The sequence below is a fragment of the Perna viridis genome, chromosome 8 (genome assembly GCF_037379345.1).
Source record: "Perna viridis isolate PV_CMFRI_1.1 ecotype Kerala chromosome 8, ASM3737934v1, whole genome shotgun sequence".
NCBI lineage: Eukaryota > Metazoa > Mollusca > Bivalvia > Mytilida > Mytilidae > Perna > Perna viridis.
In genome coordinates, this window is record NC_142452.1 from 26385771 (window position 1) to 26407276 (window position 21506).

The window sequence follows — 21506 nt, forward strand, 5'->3', positions numbered from 1 at the left end:
TAAGTTCCGTATGTAAGAAAATACCTGTTCTTCAGTAAGACCATCTTTTGCCATGGAATGTTCTAAAATTCTATACCTGAAAGAGAAAAAAAACACATTCAATAGAACTTGATTTCTGTGATATTTATCATATGAAAAAATTAATTTATCAACTATCCACTTTTTAATGAACTGATGCCCCCTTAATGCAATTTGGTCTCTGGTTTACACATTATGGGTATTAATTCCCTAAGTCCAGGGCTGTTCTATTTATATAATGCAAATAATACAGAAAAACTTTCAAAAGAGCCCAAATTAATGACTTAAGGGTGGATATACTCTACCAAGACTGGGTTATAATTCAATAAACAATTTCAACCCACAGAATGGCATATACCATATTACATCACCATACAGTACTAAATACAATCCATTTTCTCTGATTGTTTACAAACAAAATCACAGGAGTCAACCTGAACCTGGAATTCATCCAAATGTGCATAAAAGTCAATAGAAATGTATTTGCTTTTACATAGCCATTTCAATCTAAAAATAGATTTTTATCACATTCAATTTCACAAAAATGTCAAATTAATATGAATAGACTATATCCCAACCTACAATTAGTTAATGAAAAGAGAATTTTACACTGTATGCTGGTTTTATTGTTGTGAATATTTATGAATTTTGTGGTTGATGTCGATTTGATTTACTTGCTAATGGAATCAAAACAATATTGGTAAACCACAAAAACCTGACCCTATCTGATTGTATCAATTTTAAATAAACCCTGATGTCAACTACTTAGGTTAATAGAAGTATCAAATTTGAGCAATAAAAAATGGCAACTGAAAAATGGATTAAAATTAATTAAGGTCTCAAGGTCTATGATCCCTTATTAAAATATTATTATGCCTGCCATCATTTATACAGATGGTTTAAAATGAACTTTTACTTTCAATGAATGAAACTGTCCTAAAAAATCAAAACATTTTTAAATTTTCACTCTTCATGGTGAAGAGGGACCCTGTTAATGTACAACTAATCATTACAATTCATATTTCAAATTAGATCTCAGACATTAACAGTACAATCTCAGAAACTAACTTGCCAATGATAAGACAAAAGAATGAATAAAAACCTTATCTGTATAACTCTAACATTCACCCTGCTATACCAGCTGACCAATATTCCTGATTAAGATCAACATGCATCAAATTAACATAGGTATGGAGGAAATAGAACAAGGGTTAAATGTCTGATATTAATGTTGATGTATCATTATTTTCATCTAATTATTACTACTTTTAGCTAGAATACCACAACTGTCCAAAGCAAGAACAATGCATGTTTCAAGAAAAATAAGATGGACACGGTAAACCTTGTCTAAACCAAACCCTTTTTAGACTGTAGATAAATTAGTTTAGTTTAGACACACGTTTATTCAGGTTCAAATTAGTACATAAAAATGACAAGATGGAATTTTAAAAAGTGCCTGGTTAAGACATGTTGACTCTTTCACAATAATATCAGTACTAATATCTGTAATAGCCCTCGGTACTTGACAATACAAATACATATTCCAAAGTACTTTAGATATTCCTTGTATAATTCTACAAGGGCTTGAGTACCATGTTCTTTTATCCCCCTCAATTAGTTATTCATCATGCTGTACCATCAGACCAATACCAGTCTCCCCAACATACATCAAATTAGCATAGGTATCATGGCCACAGAGAATGAGACTTGCATGCACGAGTACATGTAAAATCCACCATCCCCTCTATTTATATTTACCATACTGCACTATCTGACCATAATCCCCAATATATACAATTTACAATGTAGCTAGAGTATCAAGGCCCGAGTCAGAATGAGACCTAAATGTAAATGTAAAATCCCCCCTATTTTTCATATTCACCATACTGCACGAGCTGAATAATACCAGAAACCCCAACATGCACCAAATTAGCACATGTATCAAGGCCAGTGAGAATGAGACTTCCATGTACATGTATAGGTAAAACAGACCCCCCCACCAAATTCTTTCCATATTCACCATACTGCACCAGCTGACCATTACCAGAAACCCTAACATGCAACAAATTAGCACAGGTATCAATCACACACCTGTCTTGATTTATCTTTATCTATAATCTAATTAAGGAACACAAATGTTTAGGGCATAAGGTTAATGTACAGAACCAGACGATTCATTTACACCATGCTGAAACTGATGACCATATTTCCTCCATGTACAGAACCAGACAGTTCATTTACACCATGCTGAAACTGATGACCAGATTTCCTCCATAAGATACAAATGTATACTGGTTAAGAGTGAATGACTTGATGGCAAAAATCTAGGTTATAGCTAGTTTATAATTACTAATGGTGTTATTCAGAAAACTAGTTGATGAAAAAATATAAAAGGCTGCCAAATTTGCAAAATTCATAGTTCAGCTTTGTTCTTCATATAGATGTACAATGTAAAGGAGTTCCGAACATCATTACACTTCAACTTTGACCTTACTTGTATTCAGTAGGAATGCAATTATTCTTTGTTTCCTAAGGCAAATACATGTATGGTACATCAATTCCTCAATCTAAGTCTCATCAGTAAGAATATACCAATCTACTGAAACAAATGCCTTATGAACATTTAAGATGATTATATATGTATTAAACAACTACAAGCCAGGGGAGAACTTTCAGCATTGACAATCTTGTAGTGGAGGCAAAAGAATAATTATTACAAAACCAACTTAGTAATGCTTTTACAAGGTCTACATATATATCACATGTAAAGACTGAAATGCAAGTACTGGATTCTTTTATAACAGAAGTCAAAACTGAACCTAATATTTTAATACTATTCCCAAAACACATTTAAGATAACATTACATAAGGAAAATCCATAACCGCTGGCCCAAATCTCCGTCTGACTACGCTATTATGCCATTCTTTCACATGAACAAGGACATAACTTTGTAAAACTATCGAAACCTATCTGTAAAGGAAGCGATAAAAATCTTTATTTTACAAATGGATGGCTTTTTCAAATGCAAATAACTAAAAAAGTTCATGATTACATAATAATTGATCGATACTGTCGGTTTATTTCAACGAAGTCAAGAGACAGATTCTGAAGGAAATAGAATTTTATACCACTGTCAATAAATAAGAATTTCATTGCAGTTTTCAAAGAGTTCCTACATATCTGAAATATCTACGGGTGACTGAACCTCTTTGGGTGGTTTTTGTACACGTGTCCTTATGAATTTTCCATAACCTTTACATCTGATAAACTGTAGTTATAGCACTACAAATTTGTCTATATTCAGAAGTTTGTTTTAAATGATCTTGAGGTTATATCAAAGGTTGAACAGTTTTCCTCTTCACAGATAAAGTCAATGTTTTTAAATCCTTGTAACTGACTGAATAAATTGCAAACTTAAATCCCCCATGACTTAACTTGATCAATGATTTGTCTTGCATTCTTTTAACCTACATGTATACTCTTTCAAGTTTCTTTTATACAGTACTGACATACAATAACAGCTAGGTTTTGTAAAAAAAAAAATGATTAGGGACAGATACTATCAACACTTATTGTGCACTGATGTGGACTTGACAGTGCCCTGTTGTTCTTTTAGCAATTTATATATTCATAGGCGGTTTACCTCTACTTACATGTAAAATGCCACCATGGTATCTTAGTAATAGTCTTTAAAGTCAAGTTTTTGCTGCAAAAATACTGTTTCATTGTCCAATTTAAATGTACTTGGTTTTATTGCCGCTTGGGCGTTAAACCCCAACAATCAATCAATAAGGTTATTTGTTGTAAGAAAATAACCTCTTAATACAGTTAAAACCTTGAGGTTGGTACAGAGCAGGATTTTAATAATGAGTCTGTTTCTTAACAGTAACCAATAATCAAATTAACACAAAATTCCCTTCATTTGTGATGGCATGTCAGACCATTTGTACTCCAGTAACTAAAATGCAACCAAATGTCAATGCCCAAAATGTACAAGAAGTGGACACAATTTGTACAAATGGACATGACAGCTGTATCAGTCAGATAACATTTATGACATGTACACTATCACAATTACAAATATTTACAGGTATGCATTTCAGGCTCAAGAAAATGCACACGTTAAAAATATAGTTTGCAAATAATGTCTGGTGTTCATCACATCTTAAAATGTTATACATGAACAATTAACAATACCTAAAGAATAGCCTAATGCATGTTGTCAACCATAACATGCACATATGGACATGGTTTTTGTATCCTGGTGCATGTTTATGTCAAAGTAATGTGTATTACATGTGGATTAACTTGAAAGAGATTGGAAAAGCCCAGTTTAATTATGACAGGTTAGCATTCTAAAAGTTTTAAAAGTGCATTTCTAAAATTCTAAAGCAGGAGACCTCCCTCTAAAATTAGTCTTGAAGTTGGAATTTATACTGGTATGCTTTCCCATCATGTTTTGACAAGAATTAAAATTTATTACAATTTTAAGCGGAAAATTCAAAATAAGATAGAAGAAATTTCTGAATGTGGCTAAATCTCCCGCTTTGACATCAGCATGTACATGTAAGTGGGGGACTGTTGAAATATCGGAAGGCGCCAGCCAAAAGCAATAGACTTTAACACCTATGCATAACTTAAGGCACAGTGCATTAACACATGTATGAAGGCAAAAATTGATGTAACTAATTTAGAGCATTAAGAACATAAAACTTTTATATTAATCCACTCAAGCATAAATGTATTTTTAAACCACATCCTTCCTTTCCCAAGGAAAAAACAAAACTTCTAAAGGATAATAATATTTACAAATCCAATGTCAACTACACACACACCTACACTCTGTTCCATTTTAACTACGATTTTCTGCCATGACTTGCAATTTGCTCTACCATACCCGTTTTTGACATGATAAAAGCCATTCTAGGTTAATGATGTGTTGAATTTGAATTTGTTATGATAAAAAATACCAAAACACACAGTATTGATATCTTATAGAATAAATGAAGGGCTTAAACTGAGTCTAAGTATACCAGGTGTCTCACCATGACCAATTCAATGCCCACTATAGCATTTCTTCAACATAAGTAGTGCTAAATCTGTTACCTATGTTTACTTCAAAAAGATATATCTAAGTTCAATAAAACATGATAAATAGATTCAATGCTCCAGATCAATTTATTGGTGTTTTTACTGTTAGTAAATGCTATTTCAGGATTAACAAAATGAGATATTATTAGATAATTTGTCATCTCAAATTTCCCTTTTACAATTTGTCACTGGTAGGTATATACATGTGTATTAGTTTTATATCCTTAATCATCTATTCTAATCCCATAAGTTCTTAAGTTTTATGCAACAATCAATGATTAAAAGTATCTAACTTTTCAAGCCCTAACATAAACATGTTGCAAAAAATTTCCATTATATTTTTTTTTTCAAATGTAAATTATGACCATGATGTCAGCAGTCACCTACACAGAATTTCATAAAGTAAACAACAAAAGACCTGACTTAAATTTCCTAACTCATGGCTTATTAGCAGGGGTTCAAATTAGCTACCAAGCTAAAGTCCATTCAATAAAAGTTATAAGTTTTTTGCAAAACATCTGCATAACGGTTGAAAGGTCTCTTAGTAATTTGAATCTCAATGGACTTTTCAGTACAAGACAAGTCATGACCTTTGACCTGTTTTTTGAATCCTTTATTCACTGCTTAATTTTAAATTTAAATTGTTGAAGATAACAAATTGGGCAAGTTCCAACTGAAACAATTTTTGGAACAGATTTTTAACTCTCTTAAAGAAATAGTTATAACTGAAATCAAAGAATGCGTGTACTAAATTGCTTGCAGGTCCACAAGCATTGTGTATTGCTAAACAATTATCCAATACACATACCAGTAACAAGGTAAATGATTGATAGAGGTACCTTTGATCTTTCCCTTTGTTTACCTGATCATCAATATACATCATTTCCTAATTGCCTGTGATATATACATTCATATAACAGATTTGTAGTTTAAGTGTGGGGGGGGGGGGTATATACAGAGTCATGACAGTGTTCTTATTACTAAAGTCAAAAGGGGGTGGAATCGTCTGAATATAGCTGAAATATTGCTACTCGGACATTAAACCCCAACAAACAAACAAAACAAACAGAAAAGGAGGTGGTTTATCTACACAGGCATCACAGTTTTCTTACGACTAAAGTCAAAAGCCAAGGTAAAACCTCAGGAAAAATAGCTAAGTTCAACATGTGAAGTGTAAGTATTGGTAAAATCAGGCAAAATGGAAAAAATCAGAAAAATGCATGTCAAAACCCCACCGATCTGACAGTATCCTTTCACTTAAGGATGCTTTCTCTGTTTGAAAAGGCTATTATCTTACCTCTGCATCACTGAATTTAATCAGAGTTTTTTTTAATAGAATGTTAGAAAAATGGTTTTTGACAGTTATCTGCCCTTGAAATGTTAATTTTTCAGTGCATTTCAATGAATTAATACCTCAATTTACCAACATGATATGGAAAATCTTGTTCTTTTTTCTTGGTTTTGATGGTGCAAATAGCCACATTAAACATTTCAAAATGGTGGGTTTTGTCATACCATGTTTCACCCACTGCCTGATTCTTATAGACTGACACTTAAAACTGTAAGAAAAAAATTATCAAAATTCTTCATAATTGGAGGCACACATCCTCAATAGGTATCTAAACACTGTCTTAAGTTTGAATAACATTTGTCTAATATTTTTTTTAAGTTACAGATACACAAAGTAGGAACTCCCTAATAGTGACAGACAGGCACTGACCACTAATAAGTCCCTCCATCACTTTGTGGCTGGGGCCATCATACAAATTAGTGTGAAAAGTCACTGCCTTGCTGTGAATATAGAAAGATGAACAAAGCAAAATATACAAAATGGAGAAAAAGTATCACATATAAAATAAATATCTGAATGTTGTCCTACAAATAATTATAGACTCAACTGATCCTTGAACAGCAAAACAGTTACTTCTTACGGATAAAAGAACAAGAAGAATAAGGAAATCCTATCAAAATTAATTGACACCTTTTTAACCATACTTTTGAAAAAAAAAAACAACACTTTTTTACAACACTGTAACATGTACTTCTGAAGGAGATATTAATTGTGTTACAAGTGTCTCTGAGCAATAAAATATTGTCTTAATAGCAAATTTACATTTTTATGTCACTATCTACAAAAGTGTGAATTAAGCTAAGCAACAAGGAAGTACTTTATACAAGATATTGAAATGAACATTTTATCATTTCAATCATCAAGATACAAATTTATGTGTTGTTTAACAAGATAATAAAAAGTATTCTCCTATTTTCAAGAAAAGACCCTTCAGAGAATAAACTTCATTATGTATAAGTAGGTTAAGGCTAGTTTTGTTTTAAATTATTAGTGATCTTCCTTTTCTGTACTTTATTTTGTAGTGGGCATTTGTCCATACCTTTTTCCTTTTAAACCTCATAACTCTGCATATTCTTTAATGGTGTTTTTTTTTCAAAATCACAAAAAAACCTAAATTTGTTGTTGTAAGAGGACACTTTCTTCTTATTCACAGTTGTCTGAATATAGCTGAAATATTGCTGCTCGGACGTTAAACCCCAACAAACAAACAAACAAAAAACATCTTATTCACAGTATAGGTACAGTTTTAGTATCTGTATATGCTCTGGCCTGCGATGTTATGACAATATAGATGTACATGTATTTAAAATTTTAAAAAATTACTCAAGGTGGTTTTGAAATATCGAATTATTATGGTCGACAGACAGATGGTCAGACAGACCATTATAAATCTGTCGAGGTGGGCACATACATACAAGCTATGCTGTCAACTTTTGAAACAGAAATTTTAAAATATTTATTATTAAAATACAAGCCTCAAAATTTATGCATGTAAAGCACCATGTACTAATTGGTTCCTATTTCTGTTGATAGTTTAGCATACTCCAAAATTTCAAGGATTAGGTATAATATTAAATATTTGCTTCATACATTTTTTAGTTCATGTACAGTACATGTACAAAAATGTCTTGAAAGGACAGTCAATGACAGTCCATAAATTAGTTAAAGTTTATTTTTGGTGACAAGGATATAAATTCAGGTTTTCCAACCCAATAAGTAATCTTAAAACATGCACTGAAATTTGATTGATTGAAAACAATCTTGTCTACAATCTGATCAGGCATTCAACATGTCTTTCTTTTAGGAATGAGGTTTAAATACATGTTAATGTTTTAGTTTTTTTTCAAAGGTCCACCTATATGTATTGTACATTTAAACATCAAATGTTTAGCTTACTGGTACCTTATAGTTTATTTACATACATATCATTTCATTTTTTCCATCACATTTTTCTAAAATGTTGAAGCAACAGGCAAAGTTTATCTTATGTGTGTGTTTATTTTGAGGGGTGGTGTTTCAATATGTGTACATCATACTTCCTTGATGTCAAAGTATTCTTAAATGTTTGAACTGAATTGTTGAGGAGAAAATAAAAGCATCTGAACTGATGACACTGAAGACAAAGGGGGGTGCAAAAGAGGAGGGCTGGGGTTCGAACCTCCTTTTAAATTGAAATCTTTGTTAATATCATGCCACATTCGACCTGAACCCCCCCTTTTTAAATCTATGGATCCACCTTTGTTAAAGAATAAACTTAACTGTAAATATTCACGGTTCTTAGCAATACTATGTATCTCCCATAAAAAATCATCATTGTCAGGAAGCTTTTCTCCAGTGTTGGAATAAGCACTTAAAATAACCCATGTGTGTTTATCTTTAGCTTTTAATGTTTGCTTTCATTAAATATTCAAATGGGGTGTTATCTTTTGCATGTCCTTTTGCAAGTTTTAATGTAAATTATGTCAACACAAAATAAACACAAAAACATGAATGACAGAGAAAAAAATTAAACTCATGAATCATATATACTTTCTGTCACAAACATTTACATGATTAATGATAAATTATATAAAAGCCACACTTCTGATGGATTTTGCTTTTTAAACTGTTGGCCACTTTTTAACATCACATGATTGAATGTGATCCACTTATTCAGTATGGAAAGAAAAGTTATTTCTGGAATTTCCACAGGTTTAAAAGCATTGAGATATGTACTGAACACTGTGTACAAATGAAAATGATATGACCCGACCCTGTTGACCTCATTATAGTGTCAATTACAAGTAAATGACTCTTTTTACTCCTGGTTTCATGAAGTATAAAACATAGCTTTTGATAGCAGGACACACTGCAAACTTTCTATTAACCACACAAAAAGTACCTAGGAATAGTATGCAACTTACAAAAATAAAATAATAAAAAAACATACATCTACTAACCACAAATCTTGACAAATAGGATGTCATGCCTTCAAACTTTCTGAAACCATGTACACAGAATAAACATACCCTGCAAACTTTTTTTTCAACCATACAAATTGTACTATGGTGGCTGTGTGCAGTTAAAGACAAAAACAAATGTATTCACCACAAATCTTGACAAACAGGATGTCTTGCCTGCAGACTTTCTGGAAGCCATGTACACAGAATAACAGTGCACAATAAAAAAAACATCTTATTTAAAAAAAAAAAACATGATGAATACCATTTTTACTAAACCTTATAGCATACAAATCATGCCTTTATACTACAAGTAGAGGCCCTGCAGTCTTTCTTGCAGATTTGTACCAGAACAACTACAAAATGCACTTTTATGTAATGAGCAATGCACCAAAACACAAACTACTGAAGTATGGCATGAATGATATCATATTGGGAAAAGGAAGTTTAAATGGTCAGAGTGGTTTTGAGTCTATTAATGTATTGAGATTAATCATCCACCAAATCTGCTGATTTGAAGTTTACAAAACCGAAACACTGATTTGGCACAACCTTAGTTTAATTCACTACATACTATATTAAAATCCTAATCAAGTTTTTTTACAAATAAATATGTACGCATAGGTGCTCAAACACAATAAGATTTCCTTACAATCACTTTACATGCACATGTAAACAATACATAGATTGATTTTTTGCCTTCGTAAAACACTGACAGGAAAACACCCCTAAAGGAGCTTTTGCAAAAGCCATTTATATGTACACGTAGACCCAAGAAACCACCACCCCAACCAATAACAATATTGGCCTATTAATATCTTTGTACAGCCAACCCCCCCCCCCCCAAAAAAAAACAAAAAAAAAAAAAAACAACAAACAACAAAAAACAAAACAACAAAAAAAAACCTTTAAATGCACTACATCTTTGAGTAGCCACAGTAATGCAATTGAGTGAGTACAATACAAGTTCCACATCTATTCTATTTTTTTGTGAATACAGTTTTAAATAATATAACTAGATACATGTTCATCTCAATCCACCTACAGGTGCACATGTATTGTACATTAAAGACTCTAATTTGTTCCCCATTAGAAATGAATAAAGTCAAGGTATTCTACATTAAAGAACAAAGAAGAATCTTATGTTAGTGGTTATTGATACTAAACCAATCAGTCTACAAAGTATAAAGTACAACACACCTGGCACACCTGTAATTAGTTCAGGTAAACAACACACAAAATCATGTTAATCTCTTCCTTTGGGAAGACTTATTTTAGACCAGACTGTAACCAATCATAAGCTATTTTGATTCATCCTTTTTAACCCAATTTCAATAAACAGTTGACTTTTTGTTTTATTTTATATGACATCTGAGTATTTGGTTCTTTAAAAGAAATATATTGTTATGTGTCCTATTAAGCTCCTGAATCATGTGATTATACACCTTCATGTATGATGTATGGCAGAATACTCAGTATACTATATGTTTTATTTCAACTTGTTAATTTATGGATGCTTTTTCTTGTTTAAAGATTTGAGAGTAGAACTCCAAAATGAAGTGGCAAGAGCTTTCTGGTGAAAAACCCTCTAGGTTGAAGATCATCCCAGTGTGATAAATCATTCACTAGTAAGGAGTGAGCTATGTGAAGAAAATTCATTATACCGGAAAAAGTTCCTTGTACCACGGTTAATGCATATGTACTTTCTGAAAAACAAGTATGCATTTTTGTATATGCATTATTATATAGCTCATTTGCATTAAGATATTCAAGTGACCTTTTAATCATTCAATCAGTACCTTGACTTGGTATTTATTTTCTTAATGCATTAAATCTTTATCTGATTTTATTAGAAATAAGATTTAAGACTTAGAACCATTCCATTTATTCCATCTCTGTACATATGTACCTAACCTATACCCCTTGTCCACTTTCTCGATTCCATTTAATTCAATGTACAGTGAGTATAATTATTCAATTCAAGTTCTGTACACATACATGTATGTTTCAGCCTTAATATCCACCCTTCATCAATTGGACAACAAATACATGTACATGTAGGCTTTGTGTTAAAATTTATCTTTGTTTCCCTCACAGAGATATACAGAGTCATACTGGTGCATTCACTGTCAAATGGTATTTCTACACTCAAGATTTGAATTTTCAAATTTATTGAGCAGGGCTAGTTGAGCAATTTAAATTGAAAAGTTTACTATCAACAGTGTAGAAATGTAATTGGACATGAACTGCATTGTAGAACTGTAATGACATTTTATCTTGGTGAGTACATGTTCAAAATGTACCTTGTCTTGGCAACATCCAAAAAGATTTGTAAAGAGAACACTTTTTCAACAAAAACAGTAAATGCCAAACACTTACTGTAAATATATTTATTTTTGCATTTTATAGTGTTAAAAATCAACTTTGCAGATACCTTTTTTCATGCTTTTCTGTCCACCACGAAAATAGCGAAAATTAGTGCAAAGCAAAAACTACTACTTTTATAGTATTTCAAAGATGCTGTACCTACCGTTTTTCTCGCTCTTGGTATGATTCTATAAGATTTGAGTAGTAATTTTCAAGAGTAACTTTGGCTTTTGTAGCTTTGTCTTTTGTATGGTTGCTTACAACCTGTGATTGTTCTCCTACAGTGGCCATCTTGGAGCGACGACTCTAAAAATAGAAACAGTTAAAGGTCAAAATTATATACAAATAAACATTCCATGTAAATGCAAAGCAGATTAGTGTGTACTGCTAGAAATGAGGCAATTCAAAATTGACAAATTTCAGTCGCTTCTGAATTTGACAAATATACCATGAAAATAGTTCATGTTATCACTGTCACATAACAAAATATAAATGAACATCTCATGTAAGATGCAAAGCAGATTAGTGTGCGTGCTAATACTGAGGTAGTTTAAAATACAATGCAGACAAAAAACAATTTCAATCATTTCTGAATTTGACAAAAATACCATAAAAAAAATGATATCACTGTCACAATATTTCTTACACAGCAAAACTATGTCTACTCAACATGCACTGCATGTATATGTTAAATATAAGCAAAATTCAATTCCAAATTCTAGATAAATTAAACTTAGATACTAAATACGGATCTGAAGTAACAATACTTGGTAGACTCTTGTTTCATTAAGTACAAAACAAATATGCTATAAAACAACAGCTATTTATAGTCCATAATTGCTACAGTTATTATATGTACAGTAATTCATATTTCCTTCTGCAAATATAAAACTTATTGCTTTCTTTTAATGTCAAGGTTATATCGCATCAATCTTCGTTATATTGTTGGTATAAACCTTTTTCAAATCATACAAATGCTAAAAAATACTAAAGCTTCTTTTCCAACAAAAGAACTCTCAATTTGCCTCACCTTGACATAATGGCTTATACAGTGTGTTCTATTTCAGACCTTTTAATACTGAATCATTTAAAAAACAGTTGTGGTCAAAGTTTAAGCCAAAGTTAACTTTTTACACAGTTAACACCTCTTTACAAAGACTTTAAATGTCTTTCAGTATAAATGCAGACCAGCACTTTAATACAAAACCAAAGTTTTAGGTAATTGTTTGGTAAAAACTGTAATTATACAATATAATATGAAATAATTAAGTCGCACTCCACATAAGAATCATGCAAAATGTGATTCATGGTTGGAAAACCTACATATTTTTATATTTGATATTTTGTTTTAAATGTCATAGTAAACAGAAAGTAACATATGGCTTTTCATAGAACCCTTGTTCATAGGAGATAAAAAAATATATAGGAAGTACAACAGAATTCAAAATTAAGGGAGACAACTCTGTAAATAACACTAAAATACAATAGAAACTATTGGATTTTCCACATGGATTATCTCCTAAGAGCAGACAGATTGAAATGAATAATTATACATTTCATCATATACACCTATAAAGCAACTTAATAACAAAAATAAAAATATGTAGCCTTTTTTTGAGGTGTATCACATATTACAGAATTTGCAGGATTCTTACAAAGACTACTACTTAAAACTTGGATGATTATTCTGACTAAATGAATTGACTCACCATTTATCAAGTTTCCACAAGGAAGAAAAAACTTTAAAGATCTAGAAAATAGCCAAAAAATTGAGTGCCTCTCAAACGCTTCTTCAAATGGGAAATGTTTAGTTCATTTGTACCAAGCAACCTTTATGACTGCTGACTACAGTGGTGCCCAAATAATAAAAAAAAAACATAAGTAGTAGTCTACCCAACTTGTCTCCAAAACATGATCTATGAATGACCTGCATCATGAAAAACTTGTAAGATTTCGCAAGCAATTATTCATATCTGTAATACAAACACAATGCTCACAGCTCTCACCTGACAAAACTTGTCCAAGTCAGAAGAAGTAACTTGTTCAAAATGTAAAATTGTCTCTTTTCATTTTCAAAAAGCGCTGAGAAAATAAAAAAAAGGTCAAATTGGACAAAAGTAACAAGGCTTTAAGTTGATTAAAATAGACTCTTTCCTCCATTTGTGAATTGACTGACAAATACAGTAGTATAAAATGTCAATCATTCTGTTATGATACAAGGAAAAACCTTTTTGTATAATTAATAACTAAGTCAAGCTTCCTGTGAACTGTCAAAGTACTTCAGAAAGGGACAGTCAAATCTATATTAAAGACTAGTACTGCACGAGAATCTATTTTTTCTCTATAATATTACTTTATAAATTAGGGGACAGTTCAGGCATTTGTTCATTGCTGTGAATGATCAAATCTCTTCCTTTCTGTCTTGTACTTTAGAAAAGGACAACTTAAGTATATCCAATTTTCTTTGTAATAGTTCTACAGAAAAGGAAGCTAACTAGGCATTTGTTCATTACTAAGACAAAATCTTTTTTTTCTCTCTCTCATATACATGTACTTAGGAAAAGAACAGTTTAAGCAAATACTAATACTGTGACCAAATCACTTTTTCTATGTCCTATAGTACTTTAGAAATAAAAATGCAGTTTAGGAAATCCGAATTCACAATAGCTGAGACTGAATTTCTTCTTTGAAAAAGGAGTCTTTAGGGTACATAACTACTGTCATACATATGATACAGCTGGAGTGTCAGCCTTGTTCTACAAGATATTAGTACATGTAGGACTTGAAGGTGGTCTGAAACATGAATGTCACAAAGTTATTCAGTCTGAAATGAGGTACATGTAATTCAAAAGTGACTGTTTGAACTTTAAATGGAGGTGCAGAGCATGCACTTACAAAAGATCAGCATAGACATTTTCAACAAAGTTGTTATCTGGGCAAAATAGTTCCAACCTTCAAAGCCAAAGACTCAAATCAAATCACTAATTTATTTAGAATTGGACTATTTAGGCATACACAACAATTGTCATGAAAGCTCTTTTTCAACATAACAAATTTATTGTATTTGTAATTTCATTAAAGAGTAAAAATGAATGCCATGATCAGATAACATATGTAAAAAACTTTAGCAACTTACATGTATAAGCCATAACATATTTGAGGAAACATAATACATACATGTAATTCCTTTATTTACATTGTACATGTACCCTTGGTTAACTTTTACTACTCTTATATACTTTATATGATATAGTTTAGATTACATAGAATATTTTTTTACCTAAGAATCTACATGAAATAACAGTTGCCATCTAAGCACGATCAAATTGCACAGATATCATATTAACTTTTGTTCAGAGAAAAGGCTTCTCTATACTGTCACACTGAGTAATAAGGTTTTGTAATGATATTTGGTTAGTACAATTATAAAACTACTCAAATTTAAGGGGTGTTTATACCCAACGCCTAGGTAAAAGAACACCATAAATTTTGACCTACATTGAAAAATAAACAAATTTAAGATATTTATTGGAAATTTGAAGAAACAAATAAAACAAGCAGCCCATACCTGTTCTCGTGTAAACAATTTTGTAATCACATCCAAAACAGATGATTTATCCATAATGCACAAACAGATGACAAAGTTCCATTTTTAATTGTACTTGTAATACCTAAGAACTAACATTACTCCTACATGTATTTAACCATATGATACATATACATGTACAAGCAAAATTTAAAAAAAAAAAACTCTACCACTTACAAAGCAAAACAAAACAAAACCAATGTTCAATTTTGATTTAAACTACCGGTAATGACAAACTTAATACTACCGACTAATTTACCTTAAATACACATTTCAATACACATGACGACAATCTTCTTAAAGACTCCAATCTTGGCACGTGGCCATGGCAATGCTTTAACTTTCTAATTATTTTGACGACATCCTGATGTTATGTCACATTTGCAGGTAACTACAGGATAATCTCTTAAGATTAGGAAACGATATGAGATCAGTGAGTGTTTGCATTGAACATGTAATACATGTACAATTGTACATATGTAATGGGATTAATATCAGTAAGTTTTGTCACCTTTGGATCTGTGTTGATTACGGAAGATAATTTGTTATTATTCACCTCTAGGATAATCTTGTAGATTAATTAAGAAAGGACCAACAAGAAATCAATACCCAATTGTTCATACAATGTTAATTACAAGTATGCACATACATGTACATGTATGTGGGGAACTTTAATTAACTTATGAATCTGAATCTGTATGGCAATATAATTATCATTAATGTCATAGAGCCACCTATGGCACTGTATTAATAAATATGAATTTAGAGTTAAGGGAATTTTGCACCACAAGTCAGAGATTAGTTAAGAAACAATATTTTTTTTACTCAAAGAAAAAAATTAGAGACTATAAATTCAAAGAGTGCAGACCAAAAAATAAATAACACATTAAATTTAGAAGTCATCATATATAAGTACTGTAAGTACTGGAAAACCTACAAAAATATTATCAGCAATCTAAGCCTCCATTTAAGAACAGTATGTAAATTAGGAAAAAGTAAGAAATATTATATTATGGTGTCTTGAATAAAATGGACTAAACATTTACAGGAAATAAATGTAGGAATAATTCCCCACCAGACTGCAAAAAAAGTAATTGCTTTTAGCACCATGATTAAAAAATCTATCAATATATTAAAGGTTTAAGTTGCATGCAAAAATATTGAAATATATTCACAGTAATGAAAACCTTTGTCAACATGAACTATTTTATTTTGTTCATATGTAAAACAATAAATCTAACCAATTCATGCTCAATGCAATTAGCATTAAAATACATGTAAACAAAAGATGAAATGTTCTAAATGTGAATACAGGATCAATTTCACATGATCAATTAATTGACTTGGCAAATCAATGCATACCTGAACAATCTATAGATGCATTAACAATCTTTTGAAAATTAAGCATTTACCTTCAGCTTAAACAAAATCCTTTTCATCAGAATAAAGAAACAATTACTAACATTGCAAAATCAGCACACTCAACAAGTTTCACTCACAATAGCTTTCAAAGAATTGCAGAATAAATTCCTGAAATATTGAAATACGATCAGTTAATGTCTACCGAAGAAGAAAAGATATGATATCGGTATAAAGCCTCCTCTCGATTAAATTTAAATCAACAAAATGACATTGTCATTCTGAGTCAACAGCTGGCTCATAAAAAGGTCCTCCTCTATCATAAACAGAATAGTCCTATATCCACTCAAGCGAAATTCTGCAGTGTCCACAAAAGGTGCTGATAAATTTGTCTATGTCACTGCAAATCAGCTGTTTAATGTTGACATCATGTAGTGTCCAATGTTGGACATTACTTCCTTGACATGTTACAAGCCCTCAGACACCTGTCTCCCATGTTATACAGGTAGATCATGGGTCCCAAGAAATTAATTAAACCTTCAGGTAGGTGTACAGGTGAGTGACATGGAAAAATGACCAGTACTTTATGTGCATTTACATGCAATACAACTGTAAATGTATGTATATGTAAACAAGACAATGTTCCAATTGGATAAGCATGGTTTTTTTAATTAACAATTTTGACAGTTATCCAAGTAGCCTAAATACTTAGAACACTTTTACAGAAGGAGTAATTTTGATCATTATTATACATGTATGTTTCATATAAATACATGTACATGTACTTGTATATTGAAATTGATAAAGTTCTGATGCTCACTGCCAAGTTTATAATAGAAATGGCAAGAAATATAAAGTGCATATACATGTACATGTAGATATAAAATGTGCATGTACATGTATACATCCATCTTATAAAACCATTTTGTTTTTAAGTGAAAATGTGTTATCAATGAATTAAATTCTAATTAAATTGCAAGTTCATAAACTTCAAGGAACATGATTCTTAAAAGCTTTGATGTATTTTTTTTTCAAAAGTAGTAAGTTTTGTACAGATGTTTTGTAAACTTTCTTTCTTGGACCCATGATCTACCTGTATAACATGGGAGACAGGTGTCTGAGGGCTTGTAACAGTATCTCTTTTCACCCTTTTTTACAATTAAGGTCCAACAATGAAAATAGACAATGGTACAATAAAAACTAACAGAATCATCATTTCATCAACACAAATAATTGGAATTAAGAATTTGCCAGAGTTTTTGAGTTATCCTACAACTCTGGACAGACTGACAAGTGCACCAGTCAAAAGATGGACATATAAATAATGTGCATACATGTACAGGAAATGATGGGATGCCTAAAGATAAGGTAAGATCTTAGATCTTGTTTTAGTCAAGGACTTCAGGAATAAAACATATGGACAATGAAGTACCAACTATATTATCAACTTTAGAAGTACAAATGCAGCATACAACATTTCAGCCATGTCAAAATATCATAATAAATCTGTTGATACAATTTCAAAGCAATATCACACAAATAAGAGCATAAAGTGTTTAAACCTGAGGAATACCTAGTTAGATTGGCCCATATATAAGTATACATTTGTATATATATCACTTATACAAAGCATAAGAAAATTGATTTTAGTAACACCTCGACAGGTACTAATAATATTTCCTCGAGGTCTCTATTGAATTGAAATTAAAGGTAAATATTATCCAACCCAACAAAAACACAGGCTATACTGTAACAAAAGACTATAAATAACAAATTATCGCAGGTAATTTTGCGCTCATGATTGACCTTTAATTACAGACTGAAAACCGCAACCACCAACTTTGTAAATAGTCTTTTAAGTGATACCCTCTTAATGGCGATCATCACATGCCCAAAAGCTGAAAGAGCAACTTTTATAACCTATTTAAAGGGTATTAAAAGGTTATCCGAGACCAGAAAATTTCTTCCATAATACAAACATCATTTCTTATCGAAACAGAATCTGAATATCATAGCTTGATAACAATTTGTTTTAACGCTTTAGATCACCCAAAAAGCTTGACTCAATACACTTTAGTTACAAAAACTTAGCCTTAGAGCCAAACAGAAATAGAACTTAACATGATTAAGCAAAAATGAATAAAAATGGATGTGAACTGGTTGAAGCAGAAAAGTTCATATCATTGTTTGAATTGCATGTACATTTTTAAATAGTTAATTAGAGCAAAAGTAAATTAAACACATGAAAGTATTTAGTATTTTGGATAAAGGTGGTGCATTTGCTGCATTTCACCATATTCATTTTTCCATACAAATAACATACTGTCTTACAAGTACATGTATGCAATGTACATGTATGAAAATGATCAAATACCTTTAAGTAACTTCTTTTCTAAGTGCATTCAATAAATAGAATATATACATTGTGTATGTTTTCAAGCATCTTTTTTTTTTTTCAGTTCACAAAAAAAGATAACTGAAAAAAAGTATCAAGCTTTTAAGTTTGTATATAATCATGAGTACATTGTAAACACATATCAAGGAAACCAAGATTGGAACAGTAATCAAAAGAATACAATTAAGAAATAAATCAGAGAAACTCCATGTTATAACTGTTTTACCATGGGCTGGACTTTCATGTTGTATTGTTTTATGACATAAATGGCCTGCCCATGGTAAAACAATGATGAAATGGAGTTTCTGAGATTCATTTCAGTTCTAATATGACAATTCTCTTCATATTATTGAGAAAGCATTGCATGAAATGTTGTTCATGTGTTTATCACTTTTTTACCATGGCTGTGGTCTTAAGTGCTTTGAAGCATGTCATATTAGAATTTTAGATATTGACTAGACAGGGAATCATTTTTAGATACATACACAATTAAGAACAAAAATTATTAACATATTCTGACCATAGAAATAAAAGTAAATGAGCAACCCGGACACCAATAAAAATTGGGAGCAAGGACCAGGTGCATCAGTAGGGTATCTGTTTTTCGAGTTACTTATTAAATGTCATACTTTGAGTAGACTAAAAGAGGAAAGAAAAACTATTGACACAGTGAAACCAGTTCTCATTGTGCCGATGGATATACTATAACAATTCGCTACATGTATGTAATTTGTTTGTGTTCATGTACATGTACAACCATATTAATAATTGAACAAATGGAATAAATTGTACCATACACTGCAGTATCAATAATCTTAATTGTTTCAGAAAAATAGTCATGTAACTAGTAACTGTAAACAACTCTTCATGCACTTTACAGAAAATCAATAAATGGTATTCCCTATGGTCACAATGCCATTGTCTTCCTGTATTTAGCTGTATACATGTACAGGTACAGGAAGGTACCCACACATAGGAACTTTTAAATGAGCAAATATTAAGAACCAAATCTAGAGCTACTGTCAGCTCACTAAACAATACATCTACATGCCTGTGGGACAGCTTATGATGATAAGTTAGTGCATTAGTCAACTACAAAACTGAGTAATTCATATCTACTGCTTTGGCCCCGAATAGCATATAGCCATAATGGTCAATCAATCAATCAATCAATCATGAGATCATTCAACCATAAAATATAGGTCACAGCAGGCATTTTAAAGACACCCAAAAAAATAAAACAGCACTTTGGTGATGACAAAAGAATTGCAATACTAAAACTCCCACAATAATTTTCTAGTTCAAGATGAGCAAAGAATTGTTACATATATGATGTACAAGAACTGAAAACATAAAACAGTAGATAATACCTACAAGTGTACATATGCATACACATTTTGTACATTGTACATGTTAACTGAAGAGAGAAAGTTTTACAGGTAAATATTTAATTTTATAAATTTTCAGGGTTCAAATTTCTACACAAACAATTAAATCGTTCAACTATTTGGTGAAACAAAATCATCGATCAATTGTTACACCCTAACGATTTAATACCATAGACCAATTTTTACTGATTGTAAAAGAACAATAGTAAAATGATGATTTTATTGAATAAAATTAGGCCCTTAAGCTTACACATCTGACCTCAGTGTCTAAAAACTAAGTACAGTATCTTTTTTCTATGATTGTACTCATTGCTTCAACTTCTAGCTGGTATACTGCAATGCATCCAAACCAGGACTTGTCATTTTGAATACACATGAAACAGTAGCATGAGTATGTCATGAAAAGAAGATAGAATGTACAAATATAAGTGTGTACAAACAATTTTACTGTTCAAACTCACTGTAATCACAGTGTTCGGCTCATTGAATTACTTGTAAAAATGTAGCTAGCACAATACTTACTGGAATGACCTCTTTTGACTTTTCTCAAAAATTAAAGCACATTGCTTATTGTCCATTCTGACTCTAATATTTCAGACAGCACAGAGCCAAAAATATTGTTCACTAAAAATCACAGTACTAGTCTAGTTGCAGAGAAAAATGAAGTATAAATGTTTGCTTGATTCTAAGGATGATTGCATTATATCTAAGATGGTCATTTCAAGAAGACAAGTTACAAATGTAACTTCTTGAAATCACTTTCTTAAGCATTTGTAAGTGGGAGATCCACTAGTATCATAATTCAAGGGAATTATGCACAAGATTTTTTACCTAAAACATGTTCTTTTCAGGAATGAGATTAAGAAAAAGGGGACAGATGAAAACAATTTAGAATCTAACACAAGCCGAACTTGAAAGACATCTCTGAATAAAGTCCTGTAATAAGGTACTGTAGTGTTTGAGAACACTGATAAATTCATTCAGTGTGGTTTTAAATTCTATGCACAGAAA

The 21506-nt window shown here is 31.3% G+C and overlaps 1 protein-coding gene across 3 annotated transcripts in view; it reads right to left on the bottom strand.

The window, feature by feature from the left end:
• Positions 1–21506, bottom strand: part of LOC148610014 (serine/threonine-protein kinase tricornered-like) — a 45641-nt gene that overhangs the window by 22487 nt on the left and 1648 nt on the right. Inside the window, exons 1-3 of one of the 3 annotated variants that reach the window (XM_088541847.1) lie at positions 16766–17298; positions 11931–12073; positions 25–76 (exon numbers count right to left, since the gene is read on the bottom strand). In XM_088541847.1, the coding sequence (XP_088397973.1) occupies positions 25–76; positions 11931–12073; positions 16766–16792 (222 nt within the window). In that variant the 5' untranslated portion in view covers positions 16793–17298. Of the gene's footprint in view, positions 1–24; positions 77–11930; positions 12074–15335; positions 15492–16765; positions 17299–21506 lie in introns of those variants that run through there. The other 2 variants (XM_088541846.1, XM_088541849.1) reach the window with 2 other exon arrangements.